At 45.3% G+C, this 26,678-nt stretch overlaps 1 protein-coding gene across 1 annotated transcript in view; it reads left to right on the top strand.

The window, feature by feature from the left end:
* Positions 1 to 418: 418 nt before the first annotated feature.
* The window catches only part of LOC141053170 (Y+L amino acid transporter 2-like), a 55,047-nt gene continuing 28,787 nt past the window's right edge, over positions 419 to 26,678 (top strand). Inside the window, exons 1-2 of the mRNA XM_073550533.1 lie at positions 419 to 468; positions 22,520 to 23,057. Of these exons, the coding sequence (XP_073406634.1) occupies positions 22,544 to 23,057 (514 nt within the window). The 5' untranslated portion in view covers positions 419 to 468; positions 22,520 to 22,543. The remainder of the gene's footprint in view (positions 469 to 22,519; positions 23,058 to 26,678) is intronic.

Raw genomic sequence — 26,678 nt, 5'->3', positions numbered from 1 at the left:
TAAGGGGAGACATCATGACAGATTCTCAATAAAGGTAATGAAAGAGATACATAACAGTGTCCGTGGTTCAAAAGGGAAGAATATTATTGAAAACATATTTAGTTTTTTTTTTCTTTACGTTCTTGTTATTTTGTGAAGTCACCATTTTCGAATAACATTTAATATACGGTAACTCCATTTATCTATTAAAAAATGAAAATTGCACTAAATAGTGTAACCACCCGGTCAGTAGCATTCAGTTGTGTTGTTGTTGGTATTAACACATAGTACATGCTGTGTGCCTAAAATAAACCAGTCGACTTGTGGCATCATGACAAGAAAGTGATGCCCGTATCATTTACCCTCAGCTGTTTGTTTCAGTACATGATGACTGTTATTTAGAAGCCAAGTCCAACAAACTCTCATTTCTGCTGAACCACACAAGAACATCTCAGTTGATCTCCGAAAGATTGACCAGAAAGGCGTGAGGTATGTCAATTTCTCTGCTATTTAGAATATATGAGCCTCCGCAGGGTTATACGTTGTAGTATGCATTATATTTATGGAAAGATTAAGCAGTGCTTCAGATAAAATTTTATACTAGAGTGGCTTCCCCCCCACATCGGACAGGATAGGCCAGAAATGTAAGAAAAAAATTGGAAGCTTGGCAAGCCAAAGTAATGGCAGAAGTGGAAAGAGACAGTACTACAAAAAAAGTGACAGTCCCTTCTCCTCGCAGGCAGGTAACATGGCGGACAAACCATTGGTGCAATCTGTGGCCCAAAAGGCAAGAGAGTGGGTCTCCTACTACCTCCAAAGCACGTGGAATTGTGCATTATGACAAGATATAAACAGCAAAGGGCCAACATTCTGTTCTTGCACAGTGACCTCTACTGTCTGCGTCCGCCACTGGTAGGTTACTTGCATATTTTGGGTGCTTCTCCTTATCACTGCTGATTCATGTAATTGCACACTTCCCACCTTTATTCCTCCAGCCTTTTCCTGGAGTGATGTCAGCACCATGCCGGGCACCATGAGTTAATCAGATGTCTCCCTCCATTTGCGGTTTCACTGAGTATGTTCACATGACATCTTATAGACCCTGATGCACCCTCACAGTTTTTGAAAGAGAAGACCCTTTAGAAAACACAGCTTGCTTTGTACCAGAAGTGTCTTCCTTGTCACTTTTATTGCCGTTTATGCTTCATCTTTGTAACTGGCATTTTTTTTTATACATGGCCATTTTACAAGTTTTTCCACCTACAAAGAATGGAAAGGTCTCTAATTGTTATCGTAGGTACACTTCAACTGTGGGAGACAAAATCTAAAAATAAAAAGCAAAAAATCACATTGTATGATTTTTAAATAATGAAATAGAATTTTATTACATCAAATAAGTATTTGATCACCGACCAACCAGCAAGAATTCTGTTAGTTTTTCTTGAAGAAGTCCTCCTACTCTGCACTCATTACCTGTATTAATTGCACCTGTTTGAACTCATGACCTATATAAAAGACACCTGTTCACACACTCAATCAATCACACTCCAACCTCTACACCATGGCCAAGACCAAAGAGCTGTCTAAGGCTAGATTCACACTAGCGTTAGGAGGTGCAGCACACGGCCGCCGTGCAGCTCTGCCCCCTGCCGCTCCCCCTTCGGTCAGCTCCTCCTATGGGCGCATGATGCTGCATGCGACCTGCGCACCCTATCTTTAGCATTGGGTATGCAGGCCGTGCGCTGGTAGGCTTTTGGCGGCACATGCGCCCTTTTGACGGTGCGCCGACGTGCGCCAAACGCACCATGTTGCATTTTGGTGCGCTCGGCACGCCGTCAAAAGGGTGCATGCGCCGCCAAAAGCATACCTAGCGCTGCGCCTCCTAACGCTAGTGTGAAACTAGCCTAAGGACACCAGGGACAAATTGTTAGACCTGGAATGGCTGGGGTGGGCTACAGCACAGAAGACAATCAGACTGGTAAGAAGGCAACAACTTGTCACAATTATTAAAAAATGGAGGAAACACAAGATGACTGTAAATCTTCCATGTGGATCAGTCAGACCCTGATTGGGCAACTCATGCAAAGAAAAGAAGTACATGTCTTCAATGAAATCTTTCTAATAATACCCACTTGGGCCTAACAAATGTTAACTCATTATGATCTAGCTACTTTTTCGCTAATATCTTTGCAATAGAGAAGCTTAATAAAAAAACAAAACAAAAAACAAAAAATATTTAATACCAGTTTGCAGGCACTATTACATCCTTTTGTCCAGATAAATATTTTCACCATAATACGACGACCCAGTCACAGGGCAAATTCAGCTTCTTGGCTACTTTTCAGAGCTAATATATAACCTAGCAAATCCTGTTCCCTCCCTGTATTCAGCAGTATTTAGCAGTTACAGGTGAAACCATTTGTTTCCATACACTATATAAAAAGAAACATTTGAATGTTTTTCTCAATATTTGACATGAAATCAGAATCAACCTTTCCCGTTTTAGGTCACCTAGGATTACCATAATTATTAATATCTGCCAAATCTACTATATAATTGTCTTTGTCTGTCTGTAACTGAAATCCCGTGTCGCCAACTCGGCCGCGACCAATCAGCGACAGGCGCAGCTGTTTGTAACGGTAAGCAATCAGCGACAGGCACAGTGGGGCGCAGCGCTCAATGTGTGGATGGTACCCAGGGTCCGGAGGAGAGGAGACTCTCCTCCAGGCCCTGGGTAGCATAAACCTGTAAAAAATAGAATTAAATATACTCAACTTCTGACGGCCCCAGGACTCTTTCCCTCCTCTCACCACGCGCCCGACACCTTCAGGTCCCAGTAATGCTTTGCGCGAAACACCGCTGATGACATCGCTCTCTTACGAGAGTGCGACATCATCAACGGTGTTTCGCGCAAAGCATTACTGGGACCGGAAGATGCCGGGTGCGTGGAGTGGAGATTGGGGGCCGTAGGAAGGTGAGAATATGTAAAAAATAGAATTAAAATAAAAAATAGTTATGTACTCACCTTCTGATGGCCCCCAATCTCCACTCCACGCACCCGGCACCTTCCGGTCCCAGTAATGCTTTGCGCGAAGGGCCGGAGATGACGTCACTCTCGCGAGAGCGCGACGTCATCGGCGGGGTTTCGCGCAAAGCATTACTGGGACCGGAAGGTGCCGGGCGCGTGGAGTGGAGATCGGGGGCCGTCGGAAGGTGAGTACATAACTTAACAGAGACTCTAGAATACCTGATGCGATAGAATCGGGCCACCATCTAGTGCCAGAATAATGAGAGAGAATGTTATAAGGCATTTTTATTGCTTACTGCAAAGTCAAAAGTTTGCATACATTTCATTAGTATTTGGTACCATTGCCCTTAAACTGAATGACTTGGGTCACACGTTTGGGATATCCTTCCAAAAGCTTCTCACAATAGTAGGTCGGAATTTGGGCCCATTCCTCCTGACAAAACTGGTGTAGCTGATCTGGGTTTGTAGGTCGGCTCGCTTGTAACTGTAAGAATGTTGTTAACCCCTTCATGACCCAGCCTATTTTGACCTTAATGACCTGGCCATTTTTTGCAATTCTGACCAGTGTCCCTTTATGAGGTAATAACTCTGGAACTCTTCAACGCATCTTAGCGATTCTGAGACTGTTTTTTCGTGACATATTGGGCTTCATGTTAGTGGTAAATTTAGATTGATAATTTTTGCGTTTATTTGTGAAAAAATCAGAAATTTGGCAAAAATTTTGAAAATTTCGCAATTTTCAAATTTTGAATTTTTATTCTGTTAAACTAGAGAGTTATGTGACACAAAATAGTTACTAAATAACATTTCCCACATGTCTACTTTACATCAGCACAATTTTGGAAGCAAAATATTTTTTTATTAGGAAGTTATAAGGGTTAAAAGTTGACCAGTGATTTCTAATTTTTACAACAAAATTTACAAAACCATTTTTTTTAGGGACCACCTCACATTTGAAGTCACTTTGAGGGGGTCTATATGGCAGAAAATACCCAAAAGTGACACTATTCTAAAAACTGCACCCCTCAAGCTACTCAAAACTGCATTCAAGAAGATTATTAACCCTTTAGGTGTTTCACAGGAACTAAAGCAACATGGAAGGAAAAAAAGGACATTTTATTTTTTCCAACAAAAATTTTCTTTCAGCATCAATTTTTTCATTTTCACATGGGCAACAGGATAAAATGGATCCTAAAATTTGTTGGCCAATTTCCCCTGAGTACACCGATGCCTCATATGTGGTCAAAAACCACTGTTTGGGCGCACGGCAGGGCTCAGAAGGGAAGGAGTGCCATTTGACTTTTTGAATGGAAAATATGCTGGAATATTTAGCGCTTGCCATGTCGCGTTTGGAGAGTCGCTGTGTGCCTAAACACTGGAGCTCCCCCACAAGTGACCCCATTTTGGAAACTAGACCCCCCAAGGAACTTATCTAGATGCAAAGTGATCACTTTGAACCCCCAGGTGCTTCTCAAATTGATCCGTAAAAAAAAAAAAAGTACTTTTTTTCACAAAAATTATCTTTTAGCCTCAGTTTTTTCATTTTCACATGGGCAACAGGATAAAATGGATCCTAAAATTTGTTGGGCAATTTCTCCTGAGTACACCGATACCTCATATGTGGTCATAAACCACTGTTTGGGTGCACGGCAGGGCCCGGAAGGGAAGGAGCGCCATTTGACTTTTTGAATGGAAAATTAGCTCCAATCGTTATCGGACACCATGTCGCGTTTGGAGATCCCCTGTGTGCCTAAACATTGGAGCTCCCCCACAAGTGACACCATTTTGGAAACTAGACCCCTTAAGGAACTTATCTAGATGTGTAGTGATCACTTTGAACCCCCAAGTGCTTCACAAAAGTTTATAACATAGAGCAGTGAAAATAAAAAATCATTTTTTTTCCTCAAAAATGATTTTTTAGCACGCTATTTTTTATTTTCACAAGGGTAACAGGAGAAATTGGACCCCAAAAGTTGTTGTCCAGTTTGTCCTGAGTATGCTGGTACCCCATATGTGGGGGGGGGCACTGTTTGGTTGCACGGCAGGGCGCAGAAGGGAATGAGCGCCATTTGACTTTTTGAAATGAAAATTAGCTCCAATCGTTAGCGGACACCATGTCGTGTTTGGAGAGCCCCTGTGTGCCTTAACTTTGGAACTCCCCCACAAATGACCCCATTTTGGAAACTAGACCCCCTAAGGAACTTATCTAGATGCATAGTGAGCACTTTGAACCCCCAGGTGATTCACAGAAGTTTATAATGCAGATCAGTGAAAATAAAAAATCTTTTTTTTTCCTAAAAAAAAATTTTTTAGTTGGCAATTTTTTATTTTCACAAGGGTACTAGGATAAATTGGACCCCAAAAGTTGTTGTCCAGTTTGTCCTGAGTACGCTGGTACCCCATATGTGGGGGGGAACCACTGTTTGGGCACACGTTGGGGCTCAGCAGGGAAGTAGTGACATTTTGAAATGCTGACTTTGATGGAATGGTCTGCGGGCGTCATGTTACATTTGCTGAGCCCCTGTGTGCCTAAACAGTAGAAACCCCCCACAAGTGACCCCATTTTGGAAACTAGACCCCCCAAGGAACTTATCTAGATGTGTGGTGAGCACCTTGAACCCTCAAGTGCTTCACAGAAGTTTATAATGCAGAGCCGTGAAAATAAAAAATCATTTTTTTTCCCTCAAAAAAAATGAATTTTAGCACGCAATTTTTTTTTCACAAGGGTAACAGGAGAAATTGGACCCCAAAAGTTGTTGTCCAGTTTGTCCTGAGTACGCTGATACCCCATATGTGGGGGATGACCACTGTATGGGCACACGTCAGGGCTCGGAAGGGAAGTAGTGACGTTTTGGTATGCAGACTTTGATGGATTGGTCTGCGGGCATCATGTTACATTTGCAGAGCCCTTGATGTACCTAAACTGTGGAAACCCCCCACAAGTGACCCCATTTTGGAAACTAGACCCCCCCAAGGAACTTATCTAGATGTGTGGTGAGCACCTTGAACCCCGAAGTGCTTCACAGAAGATTGTAACGCAGAGCCATGAAAATAAAAAATCTTTTTTTTTTCCTCAAAAAATGAAATTTTAGCTCGCAATTTTTTATTTTCACAAGGGTAACAGGAGAAATTGGACCCCAAAAGTTGTTGTCCAGTTTGTCCTGAGTATCCTGATACCCCATATGTGGGGAGGGACAATTGTTTGGGCACACGTCGGGGCTCGGAAGGGAAGTAGTGACGTTTTGAAATACCGACTTGATCGAATGGTCTGCGGGCATCATGTTACGTTTGCAGAGCCTCTGATGTGCCTAAACAGTGGAAACCCCCCACAAGTGACCCCATTTTGGAAACTAGACCACCAAGGAACTTATCTAGATGTGTGGTGAGCAGCACTTTGAACCCCCAAGTGCTTCACAGAAGTATATAACGCAGAACCGTGAAAATAAAAAATCTTTTTTTTCCTCAAAAAATGATTTTTTAGCCCGCAATTTTTTATTTTCACAAGGGTAACAGGAGAAATTGGACCCCAAAAGTTGTTGTCCAGTTTGTCCTGAGTATGCTGGTACCCCATATGTGGGGAGGAACCATTGTTTGGGCACACGTCAAGGCTCGGAATGGAAGTAGTGACGTTTTGAAATGCAGACTTTGATGGAATAGTCTGCGGTCGTCATTACGTTTGCAGAGCCCCTGATGTGCCTAAACAGTGGAAACCCCCCACAAGTGACCCCATTTTGGAAACTAGACCTTCCAAGGAATGTATGTAAGATGTGTTGTGAGCACTTTGAACTCCCCAAGTGCTTCACAGAAGTTTATAATGCAGAGACGTGAAAATGAAAAAATCATTTTTTTCCACAAAAATAATTTTTAGCCCCAATTTTTTATTTTCCCAAGGGTAACACGAGAAATTAGTCCCCAAAAGTTGTTGTGCAATTTTTCCTGAGTACGCTGATACCTCATATGTTGGGGTAAACCACTGTTTGGGCACACGTCAGGGCTTGGAAGGGAGGGAGCACCGTTTGACTTTTTGAACGCAAAATTGGCTGGAATCAATGGTTGCACCATGTCGCGTTTGGCAACCCCCTGATGTGCCTAAACAGTGGAAACCCCTCAATTCTAACTCCAACCCTAACCCCAACACACCCCTAACCACAGCCCTAACCCTAACACATCCCTAACCACAAGCCTAACCCTAATTCCAACACTAACCCTAATTCCAACCCTAACCCTAATTCTAACCCTAATTCCAACCCTAACCCTCTTTCCAATCCTAACCCTAACCCTCTTTCCAACCCTAACCCTAACCCTCTTTCCAACCCTATCCCTCTTTCCAACCCTAACCCTAACCCTCTTTCCAACCCTAACCCTCTTTCCAACCCTAACCCTAACCCTCTTTCCAACCCTAACCCTAACCCTCTTTTCAACCCTAACCCTAACCCTCTTTTCAACCCTAACCCTAACCCTCTTTTCAACCCTAACCCTAACCCTCTTTTCAACCCTAACCCTAATGGAAAAATAAAAATAAAAATATTTTCTTTATTTTATTAGTTCTGCCTACCTATGGGGGTGATAATCGGGGGGTTTATTTACTTTTTCTTTCATTTTGATCACTGTGAGAGTGATCAAAATGAAAGAATGGAATCTGCAGCCGGCAGATTCGGGCGGGCGCACTGCGCATGCGCCCGCCATTTTCTAAGATGGCGGCGCCCATGAACCGGACCCGCCGGACACCGGGAGCGACAGGGGGACTTAGAAGGTGCCGGGGGAGGTGAGAGGGGGTGAGGGGGGATCGGAGGCTGGCGGGGAGCAGAGGGAATGGGAGGGGGCAGATGATGACAGCGGCGGCAGATCGCCGCTGTCATTCAGTTGCGGGGGGGGTGATCACCGGTGGGGGGGTGGAATCGGTGTCTCCAGCCATGTCCGATGCTACAGCAGCATCGGCCATGGCTGGATTGTAATATTTCATCAATTTTCATTGATGAAATATTACTATCGCTCTGATTGGCTGTTTCACTTTTAACAGCCAATCAGAGCGATCGTAGCCACGTGGGGGCGAAGCCACGCCCCCTGTGGCGAAGAACAAAGCCCCCTGTATCTGCGGGTCGGGTGACCTTTCAGTGACCTAGGTCACCCGACCTGCAGGGGGGCTTTAAAGTCATGACGCCACATAGGCGTCATGGGTCGTTCTGGCACGACTTTTCATGATGCCTATGTGGCGTCAAAGGTCGTGAAGGTCATGTAAAATATAATACCCAAAGTGTAAACTATACTATGTTAGTAATGCAATTATTGTACTTTCCTAACGTGTTTCTTTTTAAGCATCATATTACATTTATTCATAAACAACAATAATGGGTTAATGGAGATATAATTTCAGCACACCAGACTTGTAAATTTAACAAACTGAATGTGTTCTAGAAATGTATTTATGATGATAGTTAGTATAAGTAAACTTTGGCTGTCATGTTCAGGAGAAGGAATGTATGTGGGTGTTCAGAAATTTACATCTACCAGTATAACAGCTGGAACCTTCATGTTGGGTCTAATACATATAAATAAATGTAACCAATATCATTTGTTTAATTTTCATTCTATTCTGTTCTAGAAAAATGTCTTGAATAGTGATGAGCGAGTGTGCTCGTTACTCGAGTTTTCCGAGCATGCTCGGGTGTTCTCTGAGTATCTTGGGCGTGGTCGTAGATTATATTTGAGTTCCCACAGCTGCAACAAACAGGCAATCCCCACATGTGTTCAGGCTGTCTAGCAGCCGCAAATCAAGCAGCTACGGTGACTCAAGCATAATCTACGAACACGCCCCAGATACGCGGAGAACACCCGAGCATGCTTGAAGAACTCGAGTAACGAGCACACTCACTTGTGTTGAATCTACCTGGCTACAAAATGTAAACTTTTGGCACAAGAACACTTATTTGACTGACTAAAGAGCCCCATTGACACTCCCAATTCTGTCAGCAAGGTGTAATAGTTTACTGATTAATTTTAAAATTAGCAAATTAGCTCAAGGACTCCTGATCTTCTGAGTTACTGTAAATGGAATAAGATGAATATTCACTCCAAAACAGTGCATATTCTTCTAAAACTGTGTTGAACCAGACATTTGCTTCACATCTGTCTCCAATATGACCTTATATCATCTGGCCACTAAGTAGACATCACAGTTCCCTAGCTGCACAGGTCACAGGCCCACTGCTTCAATCTAAACCACTCAGAGAGGAACTCTTCCTGCCTTTTTGCTCCAGAAAATCGGCATATAAAAGTTGCAAATTTTTGCCCAACGAATAAGTTGTACACAAATTTTTAGAATTTTGCCCTTATATACTTTTCTAAACGTGAGCACAGCTTAATGAGTCACAATAATTAGCATCAAGAAGTCACACATTATAGCATAAATCTACTTCAGGTCATAGTTGGAGTAAAATTCTGATTTCATAGAAAGTCTAAAGAGAATTCATGAAGAGGTTTGTGCATCTTAATGAATTAGTGCAATTTACGCCAGTGGGTAAGATTAAAGCGGTTGTCCACAACTTTAACATTCATGGCCTATCCTTTGGAGGCTGGAACTGACGAGTTTGTAAAGCTGCACAGCTGTGTCTACTGTATAGTGGCCACGGCCAGGTACTGCACATCCGCCCCTTATTTAAATCAACAGGAGGAAACCCACGCAAACATGATGAGAACTTGCAAACTAATTATAGATGTTGTCTTTGGTGGAATTTGAACCCCAGTCTGTAATGATAACCATTGAGCCACCATGGTGTCCTATCTTGTAGAGTTATGACATATCCACAGTACTAACTATAAATGTCTGATAGATGCAAGTACTGTCTATGGAACCTGTAACATTCTTGAGAATGTGGCCAAATAATTAGCCACATTTGGGAAAGGAGAGACAACCGTGCTTGCATGGGTCTTTCCACTAACAGCAGCCATGAGAAAGAAGAAGGCCCCCGCTGTTAGGATGTGGGGCCCAGAGATGGCCCTTGTAGCGTTTATCAGCATTAATGCTATATATCAGATAATGAATGAATGGGCATGGATTTCCCAATGTAACTTCCCACATACCCTGTGTACTCCCCAGGTAATAATATACATAGAGGCTTTTGAGTACAAGAAACTTTGAATCAGTATCTGAAAAATATAACTTGGAGGAGGGCAAGAATATCTGTGGCGCCCCTCAGGGTTCAGTCGCCACAGAGGTACTGCACCTCCTCCTGAGGTGTGGGGCCCCACCTTCCAGGTAAGGTGGAGACACCTGACCACACTCCAACACCTGCATCCCACACAACATAGTAGTGTAGCAAAGCACCTTTGGTGGCTCCCTGCTTGGAGCACGAAGAGTGCTGGGAGGTGGGTGGAGTTTAGCCTGCACAAGAGAGCGGGAGATTATTAGGACGAGGTCGGTCAGTCCAACTCAGTGAGTCTGTGAGAGAAGATCCCCTGAGTGGGATGGATGAAGGAAGTGCTGCAGCAGACCTCACTGACCTGGGTCTGCAGGCACAGGAAAGAGATATTCAGAAAGCCTAATTCTCCATAAGAAAGATTGATTTGTATGGAACGTGAGGAGAAGAAGAGAACTAAGGATTAGGGTTAGAGCAGAGCCCTTCCTCAAGTTCTAAGCGCATGGCCAGGGTCTGGTCCCCGAGGTTGTATGGATACTAATGGTCCTGCGACAGACACCGGAGGAATAGAAGTTGTCACCACTTTATTCCCACACAAGACTTGGGGGCACAACAGCAACGTGAGTGAGCCGGGACTTAGTAGCAAGGAGTCCCCAAAGCAGGCTACAGCTCTCTGCCGTACAAGTAGAGTTCTAAGAACATCCGAAAGGAGGAACTCCAGTGTAACTCAGTACTGTGAGTACTTCAAATAGGCGCTAGGAGGGAGAAAAGGCACATATGTTGGCGGAGTGTTGGAACGGAGTACTTCATCTTGCCTGGAGGTTGGCTGAGCCCCTGACCTGGAGGACACAGCATGGATGCGGGCACCTGTATGCTCAACAGACTGTGAGTAAAGCTTTGGAACTGCATGCCCTGGTGTCCTCCGCTTATTCCTGCGCCAACCCACTCAACACTGCTACATCTCTTTGCTTAACACTGCACTGCTCTCCTCTCCTCACTAGCTCTCCATCTACACTGCCCTGGGACTACAGCCCTGTCTGTGGAGGGCTACACCATCATTGCTGCACCACACCATCTGTCCCAGAGGATCTGTCTGCAGCGTCGGCTTAACACCTTCATTGCCGAACACCACAGGTGGCGTCACAAATCATTCACTTATAAACTTTAATAATCATCCACATGCTCAACATTCCCCTTTTACAATGGACGCCCAGGGCCACGGACCGGGTCACAGCTACCGTGACAACTCCCATTGAAATCAACGGGCCCGGCTCCGAGTACCCCGCTGCCCTGGGTGAGGGCGACCGATCAATTGTTGGTGTCATAAACAGAATGACGAAGCCCAGTGCCACCGGGTTCTGTGTGCCGAAGATTTATTGGATTTAATTGCTGAAAATATGTGGGTCGCCCCACACACCCAGGGCAGCGGGGTACCCGGTACCGGGCCGGTGTCAGGGGGAATGTGTCACAGCAGCGGTGACCCGGTCTGTGGCCCTGGGCGCCCAATATCAATGGCGGTGATGTCAATAGTGTTATAGCTTAGTTGAATAGTTCGTGACGCCACCCGTGGTGTTTGGCAAGTAAGATGTTGAGCCAACGCTGAATGCAGATCCACTAGGACTGATGGTGTGGTGCAGCGAAGATGGTGTAGCTCCCCACAGGTGGAGCTGTAGTCCCAGGGCAATGTGGGTGCAATGGATGAGGAGAGGTGCAGAATGGTATAGATGCTGGTACCCAGATGTAGCGGTGCTGAAGGTGATAGTGATGAATAAATGGAGGACACCAGGGCTTGAAGTTTCAAAGCTTTACTCACAGTTCGTGGTACCAACTGGTTCCCGCCTCCATGCCGTGTCCTCCGGGGTAGAGACTCAATCAACCTCCCGGGCAAGTCAGGGTTCTCCTCTCCAACACTCCGCCAACATGTGCCTTTCCTGAATGACTCTTCTATTGCACCTTTTAATGTGAAGAGCTCCAGTACCGTAGTTCTCTGGAATTCCTCCTGTCAGATGTTCCTAGAACCTCACTTGTATGACAGACAGCTGTAGCCTCTATCGGGGACTCCTCTCAGAGTCCTGGCTCGCAAATCGGTTGCTGTTGTGTCCCAAGTCTTGGATGGGAGTAGTGCATTTACAGCCAACTACTCCACCGGTGTCTGCTGCAGAACCATAAGTGTCCATACAACCTTGGGGACCGGGCCCCGGCCTTGCGCTGAGAACCTATAGGCAGGGTTCCTCTTCCAACCCACAACTCCTCTCTGTTCTCCAACTCCTTCGTTCCGCGCTGTTCCTTCTCTCTCTTATGGAAGCTTAGGTTGCAGGTCTATGTCTTTCTCCTTCTCTTCTCTTTCCCGTGCCAGCTGGCTCCGATCACAGAGACAGCTGCAGCACTCCTTCCTCCATCCCTCTTCCAGGGATCCCCACTCCTCCAGAGTGGCTTCCTTCCTCTCTGACCCTCTGTCAGACTGACCTCCTTCTCTGGGACTCACCCCAGACTGACCTACTATCCTCAACTTTCCCCCTCTTTTATACTAACTCCACCCACCTCCCAGCACATCTCGTGTTACGAAGCAGGGTTCCAAAAAGGGTGCTCTGCTACCCCCAGCCTGAAGCTGCTAGGCGGACCTACTGAACTATCCTGTGTGTGAGATGCAGGTGTTGGAGTGTGGAAAGGAGTTCCCAACTTACCTAGTTGGTGGGGCACTACACCATAGGAGAAGGTGTAGTACCTCTGTGGCGACTGAGCCTCAAGGGCGCCACATATGCAAAATAACCAAATTGATAGACTGTAAAATGGACTCTCAAAATGGCCGCTGGCGCGGTGAAGAAGGGCGTGACAATATGGGTGGACCTAAGAAAAGAGCACGAACTGTCCTGGGCCTCCCCTGCCTAAACTTCTATGCAACAGCAACATGGCCCACCCCCTGAGGGGTTCATATACTGGCCTGGTATGCAGGAGTAGGAAGAAGACGCCGCCCCCGGAAGGAGGAGCGAAACCCTGTGGCGGGAAAGGAGCCCAGGAAGAAGAGAGGACGCCAGGACGCAATGATGGAAGAAGGAAGGAGGCCCGAAGAGCGCGAGGAGGTTGAGCTGGACTTCCCCGGCACAGTAGCTGAAGGCTCTGACCCTGCTTCCTCAATGGACCGCCAGCAGCTGGATTGTCCAGCTGACTCACCGTCTGTGGCTGAGCAGGGGTGTACATAGAAATCATGGGTGTACATAGAAATCATGGGGCCCCATAGCAAAAGTCTGAATGGGCTCGCCCCCCCAAAAAAAATAAAAAAAAATCAACAGGTGCTCTTAACTCCAGGCATGCATGTTATAGGTCAAACAATTAATTTTATAGCTAGTCTTTGATTTTTTTCTCATTTGAGTAAAAGAAAAAGTAAAACACTTACATCCAATTTGACATATTCCTTGTAAAAGTCAAAATGGAAGATTAAGCAGGACAACCTCGTTAAGCTGTCTACAATAAGACCAGTGATTATGGAATCTGTCGGCACAATATGACTGCTCATACCAAATATGTCCTCAGTGCACCCTTGGTAGAGCTAGATAGAAAGTAGACAGAAGGTGCCCTAGATTGGCCTCACCAAGGGTGCACTGAGCACCTGTACTTTCAGTCATTTTGTGTTCAGACGCCCTATAAGTTCCCCCCCCATCAGATTGAATGACAATAGGTCACTATGATGAGCGATACATAAAGGAATTTTAAATGGCAAGAACTACACCTTGTGTCTTCCCATCACCTCCCAGGGGTGTTCTAAACAGACAAAAGGCATGATTATCATATCTAGGATGCAAGTATACGTTTTGTCAGCGAGAAGGGGTTAAAGCATTCTTGCCCACACATTAATCTTCTATATGTCTTAGTTTCTTGCAAACATCTGTAATCCTGCCCCAGAGTCATAGCGCAGCACAGTGTTATCTCCTCTCCGGCAGCATCGCTCGTCCTCCATCCAATTATTGTTTAATCGCCGTTGCGTTCTGCTGATTACAACTCTTCGCTCATTACTCAGGAAAATCAGCTCATTTTCACAATTTTTTTTCCCTTCCTGATGTTTATTTTTTCACATTTGGTCCCATTTCTTGTAAAGCTGGACGTACTGTAGCATTTAATGCTTAATTGACTTCTTTATCTATGTTAGCATGTAATCTGGATCAGGATGCATCAGGATTGCTACGCATCACAATGCACCGTACCAAAACACAAGTGTGAACGCAGCCCCACTCGTGCAGCCCCTAATTAGGTGCCCCCATGTTATATACATGCTCCCAATACATTTTATTATCATTACCACACTGCAACATAGGGCACAAGCTCTTGTAGTGAGGCAGGAATGATCACTGTATGACAGATCAGCATACAGACGTAGTCTACATTATGTCTGCAGTCTGTTCCCATACAGTTTCATCACTTTCCCATACAACACATCCCTCGCTTCCGAGCATGCTCAGTGCCGCAAAACAGATCCCTGCACATGGATCTGTGTTCTCCTGGATCCGTGCTCCATGTTAATTCCAGACGTGTAGCCGGATCCGTGCGTCACCCTGTGCCTGCGTGTTTTTCAGATGACACAAAACTGCAACAAGTTGCGTTTTTGTGCATCTGAAAAAATATGCACACACGGATCTGTGGAAAAACGGTGACAACTGGATGCACATGCAAGTTCCATCCGTCACCACTGAAAGTCAGTGGTGACGAAAACGGATCCGTGTGCATCCAAAATATGCACGTGTGAAACCAGCTGAACTCTATATATTGACTGGAGCTGGACCTAGATCTCTCCACAGGTTTTACCTAAAATCACTTTACATTACTTACCCTACCCTAAGGGCTCATACTCACTTGCGAGAGAGTCGCGTGATTCTCGTGCGAGTCTCTAGCACGGAAACCTGGCACTGCCGCCGGCACTCGGACCGGAGGGGGCGACTGCATAGAAGTACATGTAACCACACGCTTCAGTCCCAGTGCTGGCGGCAGTGCCAGGTTTCCATGCGAGAGACTCAGACGAGAAACACACGACTCTCTCGCAAGTGAGTATGAACCCTTAGCAGCAACAACTGACGTCGTCTATCCTCCTCTCTGGAGTGCTGTCCTGAATCCTCCTGGCCCTGCGTTCAACGGGATCCATTACATAGCGGCACTAACGCACCCTTTGGCCACAGTGATACTAACGCATCCAAAATCGGCATGATGCGTTACTTCATGACACACCCTGGAACGTGGTCTGCAGCATTTGGGGGTGCACCATGAAGTAACGCATCATGCGTTTGGATGCGTTAGTATCACTGCAGCCAATGGGTGCGTTAGTGCCGCTATGTAACAATCCCGTTGAACGCAAGGCCATTAACACAATGTGAACCTGGCGTAACACTATGAGAAGATGATATACCAAACAATGTGCTAAGCCTCTCCTCCTGCACATACCATATACTGTATGTATATGCCATGGATGAGGGGACAGTGAAGTATATCTTTATTTTGGACTAAAGGTAACGCACAGGTCATTGCAGATGATGATGATGACAAACAATGTGCTGAGTCCCTCCTCCTACTACACATAGTCACATACCATATATGCCATGGAGGAACTGGCAGGATATATATGGGACTGAAGGGTTAACTCACGTGCATTTATTTACAGCCCACAACTCCACATCTCCTCCTCTCCTGACCGTTCCTCCCCCCAGATGAGTCACAGTCAGGCTTCACTAAGGCTGGAGTCACACACAATGATTAAAAAATCGGTCCGATTTTTATGGTACGAAATTGCACAAAGGTTTCTTGTCCAGGGATCCGTCTGTCATCTGAATTTCCGGCGATGAACCGATTTTATTCGCATCTAAGCATCCAATTGACATCCAATGCCAATGCCTGATGCTCTTTCCTGTTGACCTGGAGAAGTCTTGTGATTTTATCGCAAGTCACACATCTGGTCCGTTTGTAATCCGATTTTTAATCGTACCCATAGACTTGCATTGGCGAGTCCGATCCGAAAATCGGTGACAATCGCAGCATGCTGCGATTGTCTCGGTCCGAGGAAACGTTCTGAAAAAAAATCGGATGATGGGAGCTGCACCATAGAATAACATTGGGACAAATGCAATGAGATTTTTTATCGCATTGCATTCGTCCGATTTATTCGCTAGTGTGACTCCAGCCTAAGCTGAAGCTGCCAGGCGCCAGAAAGAAAAAAAAACTCGGCTGTTCTCCCTGCAGAGCCGGCTCTTTGAATAGGATTGTTCACGAAGGACACATCACTACTGAAGAAGCGATGTTATGTCACAATTCACAGGGAGGAAGCCAAAGTCCTTCACACACCACATCCACCTCCTGACAGACGGCTGGGTCTCCTCCTTTCTCCCAAGGAGCAACATCTTAACTCCTTCTTGTGAGCTCATGTTCTGCAGGGGGAACACATAGCGCTCTGCTACATCCTGACCAAGCACAGCCCACCACTGACAGACAGCCTACATGTGCAGACAGGACCCTTCATTATAACACATCACCTTGTACATGTAGCCCATCAGCACCAGAGACCCTTCTGCTTCCTGCAATGCACTGTGCTGCTACCTCTCTGGCTGCTAGGAGGCGTGGCATTCTTTTGCAAATCCAGCCAGAGACTTCAGCCAACTGCTGACCAGAAAACAAGGAAAGGGGTGGTTCAAGGGGCCCGGGGGTATACGGCGGCGTCGCTTACATTTAATTAAAGGAGATAGTACTGTGTCAGCACAGCACAGCTGCCAAACCGCAGCGGCCGTCGCAGGCCCCCTCACTAGTGTTGAGCGATACCTTCCAATATCTGGAAATATCGGATCAGATTGGATTGGACTGATACCCAAAAAGTATCGGATATCGCCGATTCCGATACCGGAAACCAATGCCAGTTAATGGGACAGAAATATCGAAATTAAAATAAACCCTTTCTTTCCTTGTAGGTTAATTCTACATGAAGGAAAACAACTGAAAATAATGTAGAATGTATCGGGGGAGGTGGAGGAGACATTAAAGGCATAGAGGTTTAGCCCAATCAAATGGAATAGCAGGAATTAATTTTGTTTTTAAGACGTACGGAGTTACAAAGATATTGACTATGTTAAAGGGAGACATTCAGAAAAGGCACATGTTGGCGGAGTGTTTAAACGGAGTGCTTCATCTGGCTTGGAGGTTGACTGAGCCCCTGACCCGGAGGACACGGCACGGATGCGGGCACCTGTATGCACAACAGACTGTGAGTAAAGCTTTGGAACTACATGCCCTGGTGTCCTCCAGTTATTCCTGCGCCAACACACTCAGCATTGCTACATCTCTGTGCCTGGCACTGCACCATCTATGTCTCTTCACTACCTCTCCATCTACACTGCCCTGGGACTACAGCCCTACCTGTGGAGGGCCACAACATCATTGCTGCACCACACCATCTGTCCCAGAGGATCTGTCTGCAGCGTCGGCTTAACATCTTCATTGCCGAACACCACAGGTGGCGTCATGAATCATTCACTCATAAACTTTAATCATCATCCACACGTTCAATATTTCCCTTTTACAATGGACGCCCAGGGCCACGGACCGGGTCACAGCTACCGTGACATCTCCCATTGAAACCAACGGGCCCGGTACCAAGTACCCCACCAGTGCTGGCGGGCGATCCAACTTGGCGGAAATACATAACAGAACAGGTTGTCCAGGCTTTTCACATAATCTCACTGCATATCTAGGCTGCAGAATGCTGACAATAAGTAATTTACAATCTGTGGCTAGACTGCATGGTTTCCAAGATATCATCTCTTGCTTCTAAGATAAATGTCCGGGGGGGTGTGTTCTGGCATTGAAATGAGAACTTGTCGTTTCCTCCTCCCTCACTAGTTTCACTTTCCATAGATCACTGTTCAGCGTGTGTCTGGGGGAGGAGCAGCTGGGTGGTCTGCTCGCAGCCAATCACAGCCATGCCATTAGTTAACATGCCTACTTGCCTAACAGGATGTGCCCACACTTCTTAGGATTCCTCATTGGCTGAATCAAATCAAACTGGCTCATAGCGTTATGGGAACTTCCGATTCCGGTATTCGATATGCAAAAAGTATCGGAACTCAGTATCGGAATTCCGATACCGCGAATATCGGCTGATACCCGATATTTGCAGTATTGGAATGCTCAACACTACCCCTCACCCATCCGGGCCCCCTCACCTTTCCGGGCCCCATAGCAGCTACATGGTCTGCTACTATTGACGGTACGCCACTGCGGCTGAGGCAAGAGGCTCTCTGGACCCTGAACCTGCAGCTCGCCCAGGCGGGGCCCACACCAGCGGTACCTTCACCACCGGTACCCACCGCCGATGCACTGGACCTCCCTCAGGAAGCATCTGTGGAGCCCGCGGCCGCTGCTATGCCATCAGCAGCGCCTGTTACCATCTCCCCGCTGCAACCGCCGTTGAGCGCTGCCTGCCAGGAGGAGTCACCGGAGGGCCCGGGAGCTGAGCAGGAAGAAGCTGTGCTCCTGCCTGGACCTAGCGCGGCTGCGCAGGTCCCACCGGAGGCCCTTGCGGACCCGGAGACGCCATCCGCTCCACCACCATCTCCCGCCTCTGACCAGGCAGCTCTAGTCACCACCACTGCCACCGGCTGCCGCCCGATGCCTGCACCAGAGCCAACACAACACCACCAGGAGGCTCCAGGTTTGACAACGCCCCTGCAACTGGGAAGGCCTCGGGGTCCACAGCTGCTGCAGCGTCCGGGCAGGTCGTGCTGGACTTGGTCTGGGACCGGGATTCTAGTCCCTGGGGGGAACGCCTGAACCCCTAGCAGTAGTGCCCCTGTCCACAGTGGGTAGAGGCCAGCCCCAAGAGGTGGAGGAGGAAGAAGAGTCCTAATGCCAGCAGACCCTCCGCCAACTGGCAGTCGAGCAAAGGGAACAGGAACAGCGGGGACTGGTCGTGCTGGGCCCTGACATGGACCGGAAAGAAAGGGTCCGTGCCGGTCACGGTTGTGAACCAGAAGCCCTGCATTCCCTATGTGAACACTGCCACATGCAGATTATTTCTTCTGCACTGGTGTACCACACGGCCAATCCCTGATTGTAGGCTGGCTGTTTCATTTGGTATTTATGCACCTGTGCAGCTGCCATTTTACTTGGGTCCGCTGTACCCTGTATTAGTGCACATACATTTAGGCCTGTCTGGTTTGTATCTGAATTTTTTGGAGGATTTTTTCCTCTTTTTGAGGTTTTCATGGTCCCCGGGACTTAGCAGGATGGGGTCAGGTCCTTAAGGTCAACCAAGAACGGGGGTTTGGCTTCATCTCAGACCCCCAGAGGATCTCTGACCTCTTCTTCAGCTGGAGGGATGTAGAGTCCCACCTCCGGAGGGGACTCCCTGCTCGTGACTTGCACTCGGGAGAATATGTCACCTTTACCCGGCATGAGGGGCTACGTGGCTGGTATGCCCTGAATGTGCGCCGCATACCGGAGGACTTCATAGTGGCCTACAAGAGGGAAAACGCCTATGTCCCTCCGGCAGGGATACCTCCAACTGTGGTAGTTGTACCTGCAAAGGTCAGGCAGGCCACATCCACTAAAGTGCAGCATCCCCTGGTACAAGTTGCTACCCTTGCTGTACCACAGGCAGCAGTTCCACCAGCTGCCACCTCATCTGCACAGGCAGCCACCAACCTAACTCCTTGGGAGAAAGAGAACCTGCAATTTGTTAATCCGCCAGGAGGTGGAAAAGCAGAAAGTCTTCCCTGGAAGCAGCAAAAGAAACCAGCTTCCACTACCCCAGGAGGAGATCACCAATAAGGAACATGCCACAACTAACTAACTGTTATCCAGGAGGGTATTGGCACGTTTGCCCTTGTTATTTTTCCCCATTGTTTATCATGTGTTTTCTTCAAGTTTGCCTTGTTTTTGGCATTAGTATTTTTGAAATTTGAACTGCCGTGATCATGAACTTGGAATGAGTCACAGACTTTCTTGTATATAGTTGCACCTTTTAAGGTGCCCTCTCTTGGTTTTACACAGGTCTTCTTTAAATAAGAACTACCTCGGACTGGGAGCTCTGCTCCTATCATAAGGACATTCAAGACATTTTGGGCTGGACCAGTGTCTACTTTATCCAAGAATAATTGCACTAATGTCTTAATAATCAATGCTTAGTATTTTAAGAATAGGTTGTTGTGATAGTTTTTGATAAAGATACTGATAGCAATAGAACTTAGTAGGTGTCGGAATAGACAGAATTTGATAATGCTTTAATAAAGATGTGTGTTGAATAAAGAAATAAAGGTTTAAATTCAGGTGACGAACCAGGCATTAGCGGTTGTCACTCATGGTCTAAAAGAAATGTGTATGATAAAAGAAAAAGAAAGAGATACTGCAGTACTAAAATTGGTAATAAACGTATTAGTAATTAGTACTTCCATAGCACTTTAAATTAAGTAATATATTAAGTATAGATAATCTGTTAAATTGTTTGCAACGTTCAAGAATCAGTGCCTCCCAAATTGGGAAGTTTAGGTTAAGAACTGTTTATTAAGCATTTAAAAAAATTTGTATGTTCCTTATTTTGTAATATCTTTGTTTCACTTGCAGCCCGCGGACGTGCTGTGTTTAACAGGGGGTATGTGGTGCCCCTGAGGGTTCAGTCGCCACAGAGGTACTGCACCTCCTCCTGAGGTGTGGTACCCCACCATCCAGGTAAGGTGGAGACACCTGACCACACTCCAACACCTGCATCCCACACAACATAGTAGTGTAGCAAAGCACCTTTGGTGGCTCCCTGCTTGGAACACAAAGAGTGCTGGGAGGTGGGTGGAGTTTAGTCTGCACAAGAGAGAGGGAGATTATTAGGACGAGGTCGGTCAGTCTGACTCAGTGAGTCTGTGAGAGAAGATCCCCTGAGTGGGATGGATGAAGGAAGTGCTGCAGCAGTCCTCAGTGACCTGGGTCTGCTGGCACAGGAAAGAGATATTCAGAAAGCCTAATTCTCCATAAGAAAGATTGATTTGCATGGAACATGAGGAGAAGAAGAGGACTAAGGATTAGGGTTAGAGCAGAGCCCTTCCTCAAGTTCTAAGCGCATGGCCGGGGTCCGTTCCCCGAGGTTGTATGGATACTAATCGTCCTGCGACAGACACCGGAGGAATAGAAGTTGTCACCACTTTATTCCCACACAAGACTTGGGGGCACAGCAGCAACGTGAGTGAGCCGGGACTTAGTAGCAAGGAGTCCCCGAAGCAGGCTACAGCTGTCTGCTGTACAAGTAGAGTTCTAAGAACATCCGAAAGGAGGAACTCCAGTGTAACTCAGTACTGTGAGTACTTCAAATAGGCACTAGAAGGGAGACGTTCAGAAAAGGCACATATGTTGGCGGAGTGTTGGAACAGAGTACTTCATCTTGCCTAGAGGTTGGCTGAGCCCCTGACCTGGAGGACACAGCACGGATGCGGGCACCTGTATGCTCGACAGACTGTGAGTAAAGCTTTGGAACTACATGCCCTGGTGTCCTCCGCTTATTCCTGCGCCAACCCACTCAGCACTGCTACATCTCTGTGCTTAACACTGCACTGCTCTCCTCTCCTCACTAGCTCTTCATCTACACTGCCCTGGGACTACAGCCCTGCCTGTGGAGGGCTACACCATCATTGCTGCACCACACCATCTGTCCCAGAGGATCTGTCTGCAACGTCAGCTTAACACCTTCATTGCCAAACACCACAGGTGGCGTCACGAATCATTCACTTATAAACTTTAATCATCAGCCACACGCTCAACATTCCCCTTTTACAATGGACGCCCAGGGCCATGGACCGGGTCACAGCTACCGTGACAACCCCCATTGAAATCAACAGTCCCGGCTCCGAGTACCCCGCTGCCCTGGGTGAGGGCGACTGATCCATATCCATGAACTTAAAAAAATGGATCCGTTGCAGATTGCAAAAAACTGATGCACTGGATCCGTTTTTTGATGGCGTTGGATCTGTCACTGTACGCCTTTTAAACGCAGACAAATAACGTTCCTAGGTCCATTGTATCAAGACGCCACAATTCTGACGGATCCGTCAAATGGCGGATCCAACGGACGACCATCTGTCGCAATCTGCCACTAATGCAAGTCTATGGGAAAAAACGGATTCCGCCAAAAAAAAGCGGATCCGGTTTTTTCACAAAAGGGCGGATTTTGACTGACGCCGAAAAACTGAAGTGTGAAAGAGGCCTAAGCTGGTTCTTAGAAGTGGTCACATCTGCTCTTAGAATTAGAAACATGACAATTAGAAGTTCTCCCTGATTTGGTGGATCATGTTTCTTGGGTCGCACTAATACAAACAATCTGTTTACAGACAGACAAATGAAGATAATATTCTATTTTTTCCTTTTTCAGGTAAAGATGTAAAGAACATCGACCATGGCGCCTCCCTGGACTTTATTTTGCTATAATAACATCGGTGAAAATAAAGAAAAAATGGAAATACATTCAAGTAAAAAAACTGTGGAAAATATGGACAGTAAAATGAAGATGAAGCAAGAGATCACTCTGTTCAATGGAGTCTCCTTAATAGTTGGAAACATGATTGGATCTGGAATTTTTGTGTCTCCAAAGGGAGTCCTTATGTACAGCGAATCATTTGGACTGTCCCTGATTGTATGGACTCTAGGAGGGATCTTTTCTATGTTTGGGGCTTTGTGCTATGCAGAACTTGGAACATCCATCATAAAGTCTGGCGCAAGCTATGCTTATATACTGGAGGTGTTTGGAGGATTTCTCGCTTTCATCAGACTCTGGTCTTCGTTATTGATTATAGAACCCACCTCGCAGGCAATTATTGCTATAACATTTGCTAACTATATCGTCCAACCAATCTTCCCATTTTGTGAACCCCCTTATGCAGCTGTCAGACTGATTGCCGCAGTTTCTATATGTAAGTATGATTGTGAGTCAATCATGTTGAATAGTTTTATTTTCAGAAAGTGATGACTTCCATGATTTTATCAATACAACTCTTTTTTATGAAAAATGTTTTTCATCTGCAAAAGTGTTAAACAAAAAGTATGTCATCTACACTGCATAGTCAACCACATAAACAATTGTAGAATTGCTGTTTTTTGCTTTTTCCAAATTATCCTATCCTCGACTCCAAAAATGTTTTAAAACTTACTAAACCATTAATATTGTGCCACTGAAAAAAATCTTATTTCGAAAACTAATACTAATTATTTTTTAAGAGAAAATATAAGCCACAAACAATTCATATGCAAGTTCGATACTTATAAATTGCTGTACCAAAAAAATAGTTTTTATGTGTAAGCAGAATATTAAGTCGACAATGATTCAATATGAACTATGACAGCTGTCAAAATAGAAATGAAGTTGCTAAATTAATCAGACCCCTAAACCAAAATCCAGACCCCAAGTTAAAGGGGATGACCATTACTCCGACAACTCGAGTTGTGAAATATTTTAGAGGTCTTATTAATTATGTGGTCTGGTCTGATCGTGAGTTTCAATAATAAAAGCGTCCCATCTGGAGACTGAATTAAATATAGTGCCAAGTCAGGGATCTGAATTAAAATGGTTGCCCACTTTTCAGACAACATTTTCTCAATCATTATGTTTCCCCCAAGTAAAATAATAACAGCTACACTCACCTCTGCTGCTGGCGCCATTCCAGGGGTGGCAGCATTGGCTCTCCCAGGGTGATCCCTGCAGCCAATGAAAGGCCACATCACTCTCCCCTCCTTTGAATGTACAATGGGTTCGGAAAGTAATCAGACTCTTTAAAACTTTTCACTCTTTGTTTCATTGTAGCCAAAAAAAGTTCATTTTTTTCTCATTAATGTACACTCTGCATCCCATCTTAACTGAAAAAAATAGAAATGTAGAAATTTTTGCAAATTTATTATAAAAGAAAAACTGAAATATCACATGGTCATAAGTATTCAGACCCTTTGCTAGTATTGAGTAGAAGCACCCTTTGAGCTAGTACAGCCATGAGTCTTCTTGTGAATGATGCAACAAGTTTTCCACACCTGGATTTGGGGATCCTCTGGCATTCTTCCTTGCAGATCCTCTCCAGTTCCGTCAGGTTGGATGGTGATCGTTGGTGGACAGCCATTTTCAGGTCTCTCCAGAGATGCTCAATTGGGTTTAGGTTAGGGCTCTGGCTGGGTCAGTCAAGAATGGTCACAGAGTTGTTCTGAAGCTAATCCTTTGTTATTTTAGCTGTGTGCTTAGGCTCTTTGTCTTGCTGGAAGGTGAACCTTCGCCAAGTCTGAGGTCCAGAGCACTCTGGAAGAGATTTTCATCCAGGATATCTCTGTGCTTGGCTGCATCCATGTTTCCTTCAGTTGCAACCAGTCGTCCTGTCCCTACACAGAAAAACACCCTCATAGCATGATGCTGCCACCGCCATGTTTCACTGTTGGGATTGTATTGGGCAGGTGATGAGCAGTGCCTTGTTACTTCCACCCATACCGCTTAGAATTATCACCAAAAAGTTCTATCTTCATCTCATCAGACCAGAGAATTTTATTTCTCATAGTCTGGGAGTTTTTCATATGCTTTTTTTTAGCAAACTCTATGCGGGCTTTCATATGTCTTGCACTGAGGATAAGATTCCATCGGGCCACTTTGCCATAAAGGCCCGACTGGTAGAGGGCTGCAGTGACAGTTGACTTTGTGGAACTTTCTCCCATCTCCCTACTGCGTCTGTGGAGCTCAGCTACAGTGATCTTGGGGTTCTTCGTTACCTCTCTCACCAAGGCTCTTCTCCCACGATTGCTCAGTTTGGCTGGACGGCCAGGTCTAGGAAGACTTCTGGTGGTTCCAAACTTCTTCCATTTAAAGATTATGGAGGCCACTGTGCTCTTAGGAACCTTGAGTACTGCAGAAATTCTTTTGTAGCCTTGGCCAGATGTGTGCCTTGCCACAATTCTGTCTCTGCGCTCCTTGGCCAGTTCCTTTGACCTCATGATTCTCATTTGGTCTGACATACACTGTGAGCTGTGAGGTCTTATATAGACAGGTGTGTGCCTTTACAAATCAATTCCTATCAGTTAAAGTAAACACAGCTGGACTCCAAAGAAGGACTAGAACCATTTCAAGGAGCATCACAAGTAAATGGACAGCATGTGACTTAAATATGAGTGTCTGAGCAAAGGATCTGAATACTTATGACCATGTAATAGTTCAGTTTTCTTATTTTAATAAATTTGCAAAAATTTCTACTTTTCTGTTATTTTTCAGTCAAAATGGGGTGCAGAGTGTACATTAATGAGAAAAAAATGAACTTTTTTGAATTTACCAAATGGCTGCATTGAAACAGAGAGTGAAAAAATTTTAAGGGGTCTGAATACTTTGTGAACCCACTGTATCTGACATCCAGAGGAATCTAAAGCTGCATCTGCTCTCTCTTCTTTTACGGACATCAGTTACATCTGAAGGAGGACAGAATGAAATGGCCTCTGATTGGCCGCAGTAATAACATTACATCATGTGGAACAGCAACTGCACTGAAAGTGAGTATAGCTGCTATTATTTAACTTGGAGGAAACACAGTGATTGAAAAGGGGTTGTCCTAGTAATGTACAACTGCTTTAATTCAGACCCCAAACCTTGGCACTATAATTCACACACCAGACGAGACCCTTTCATTATTCAGACTCAGGATCAGACCAAATCATTTAATTAATCAAACCTCTATAATATTTAAGAACCCAGATCAGATCCCTAAATAAATTCAGACTCCAGACAAAATCCTTACATAAAAAATACAGAAAGACCAACCCCATAAGTCATTGTTCCTGATATGTAAACGATTTGTATTCTCCGTATATACTTATCCTCCGTATTCCTATATATTTACCTGGATATATATATATACATGGGTGTTACCAGTTTGGACAGTGTTTCTAATCAATCTTACACTGTCCAATCAATGGCACATGCACAGTGTATACAAGCACAAAAGACGTCTGGAACCAGGGACAGTGATTGGAAACCCCATTGGAAATGCTGCAGTTATGGCTCTTGAATGTGTTAATGAAAAAAAATAGCTTTGAAAAATAATTTTTTAAATAAACAATAGTACAGCAATGAGAGTCATTTTATTCTGTGTAGTTATTATTGATAATTCTGTGTAAAAAAAAAACCTTAAATACTTAAAAAAATGTGGAATTTGTGTTTTTTAGATACTGTGTCTATTTTACATTTTTTCCTGAAATCTACCAAGTTTATTGTGTGACCAGTCAGCTGAATTGTAAGTGGAGATGGGTCAATAAATTTAAGTGAAATTGAATTCTTCTCGAATTATTCAAAATTCTGCTTTCGCCAAGATGCAGATTTTTTGTAATTCACTTTCGCTTTCATTTAGCAAAATGGCAGTTACTGGCCACCAATATTCTGAATTGTAAAGGGCCATCAAAAAGTTTAAAAAATCCGTACTCACTAAACCGCTCATCTCTCCGAGTCCACTGCTCCTCACCATTACTCATCCAGCCTTCTTTGCATCTTCTGATCCCCACTACTCATGCTGAAATTCCCG

This window comes from Dendrobates tinctorius, unplaced genomic scaffold (assembly GCF_039654945.1).
Source record: "Dendrobates tinctorius isolate UK_male_01 unplaced genomic scaffold, ASM3965494v1 ptg000165l, whole genome shotgun sequence".
In the NCBI taxonomy this organism is placed as follows: Eukaryota; Metazoa; Chordata; class Amphibia; order Anura; family Dendrobatidae; genus Dendrobates; species Dendrobates tinctorius.
The sequence above is the reverse complement of the archived record's forward strand: the minus strand, read 5'-3'. Positions and strand labels throughout refer to the sequence as shown.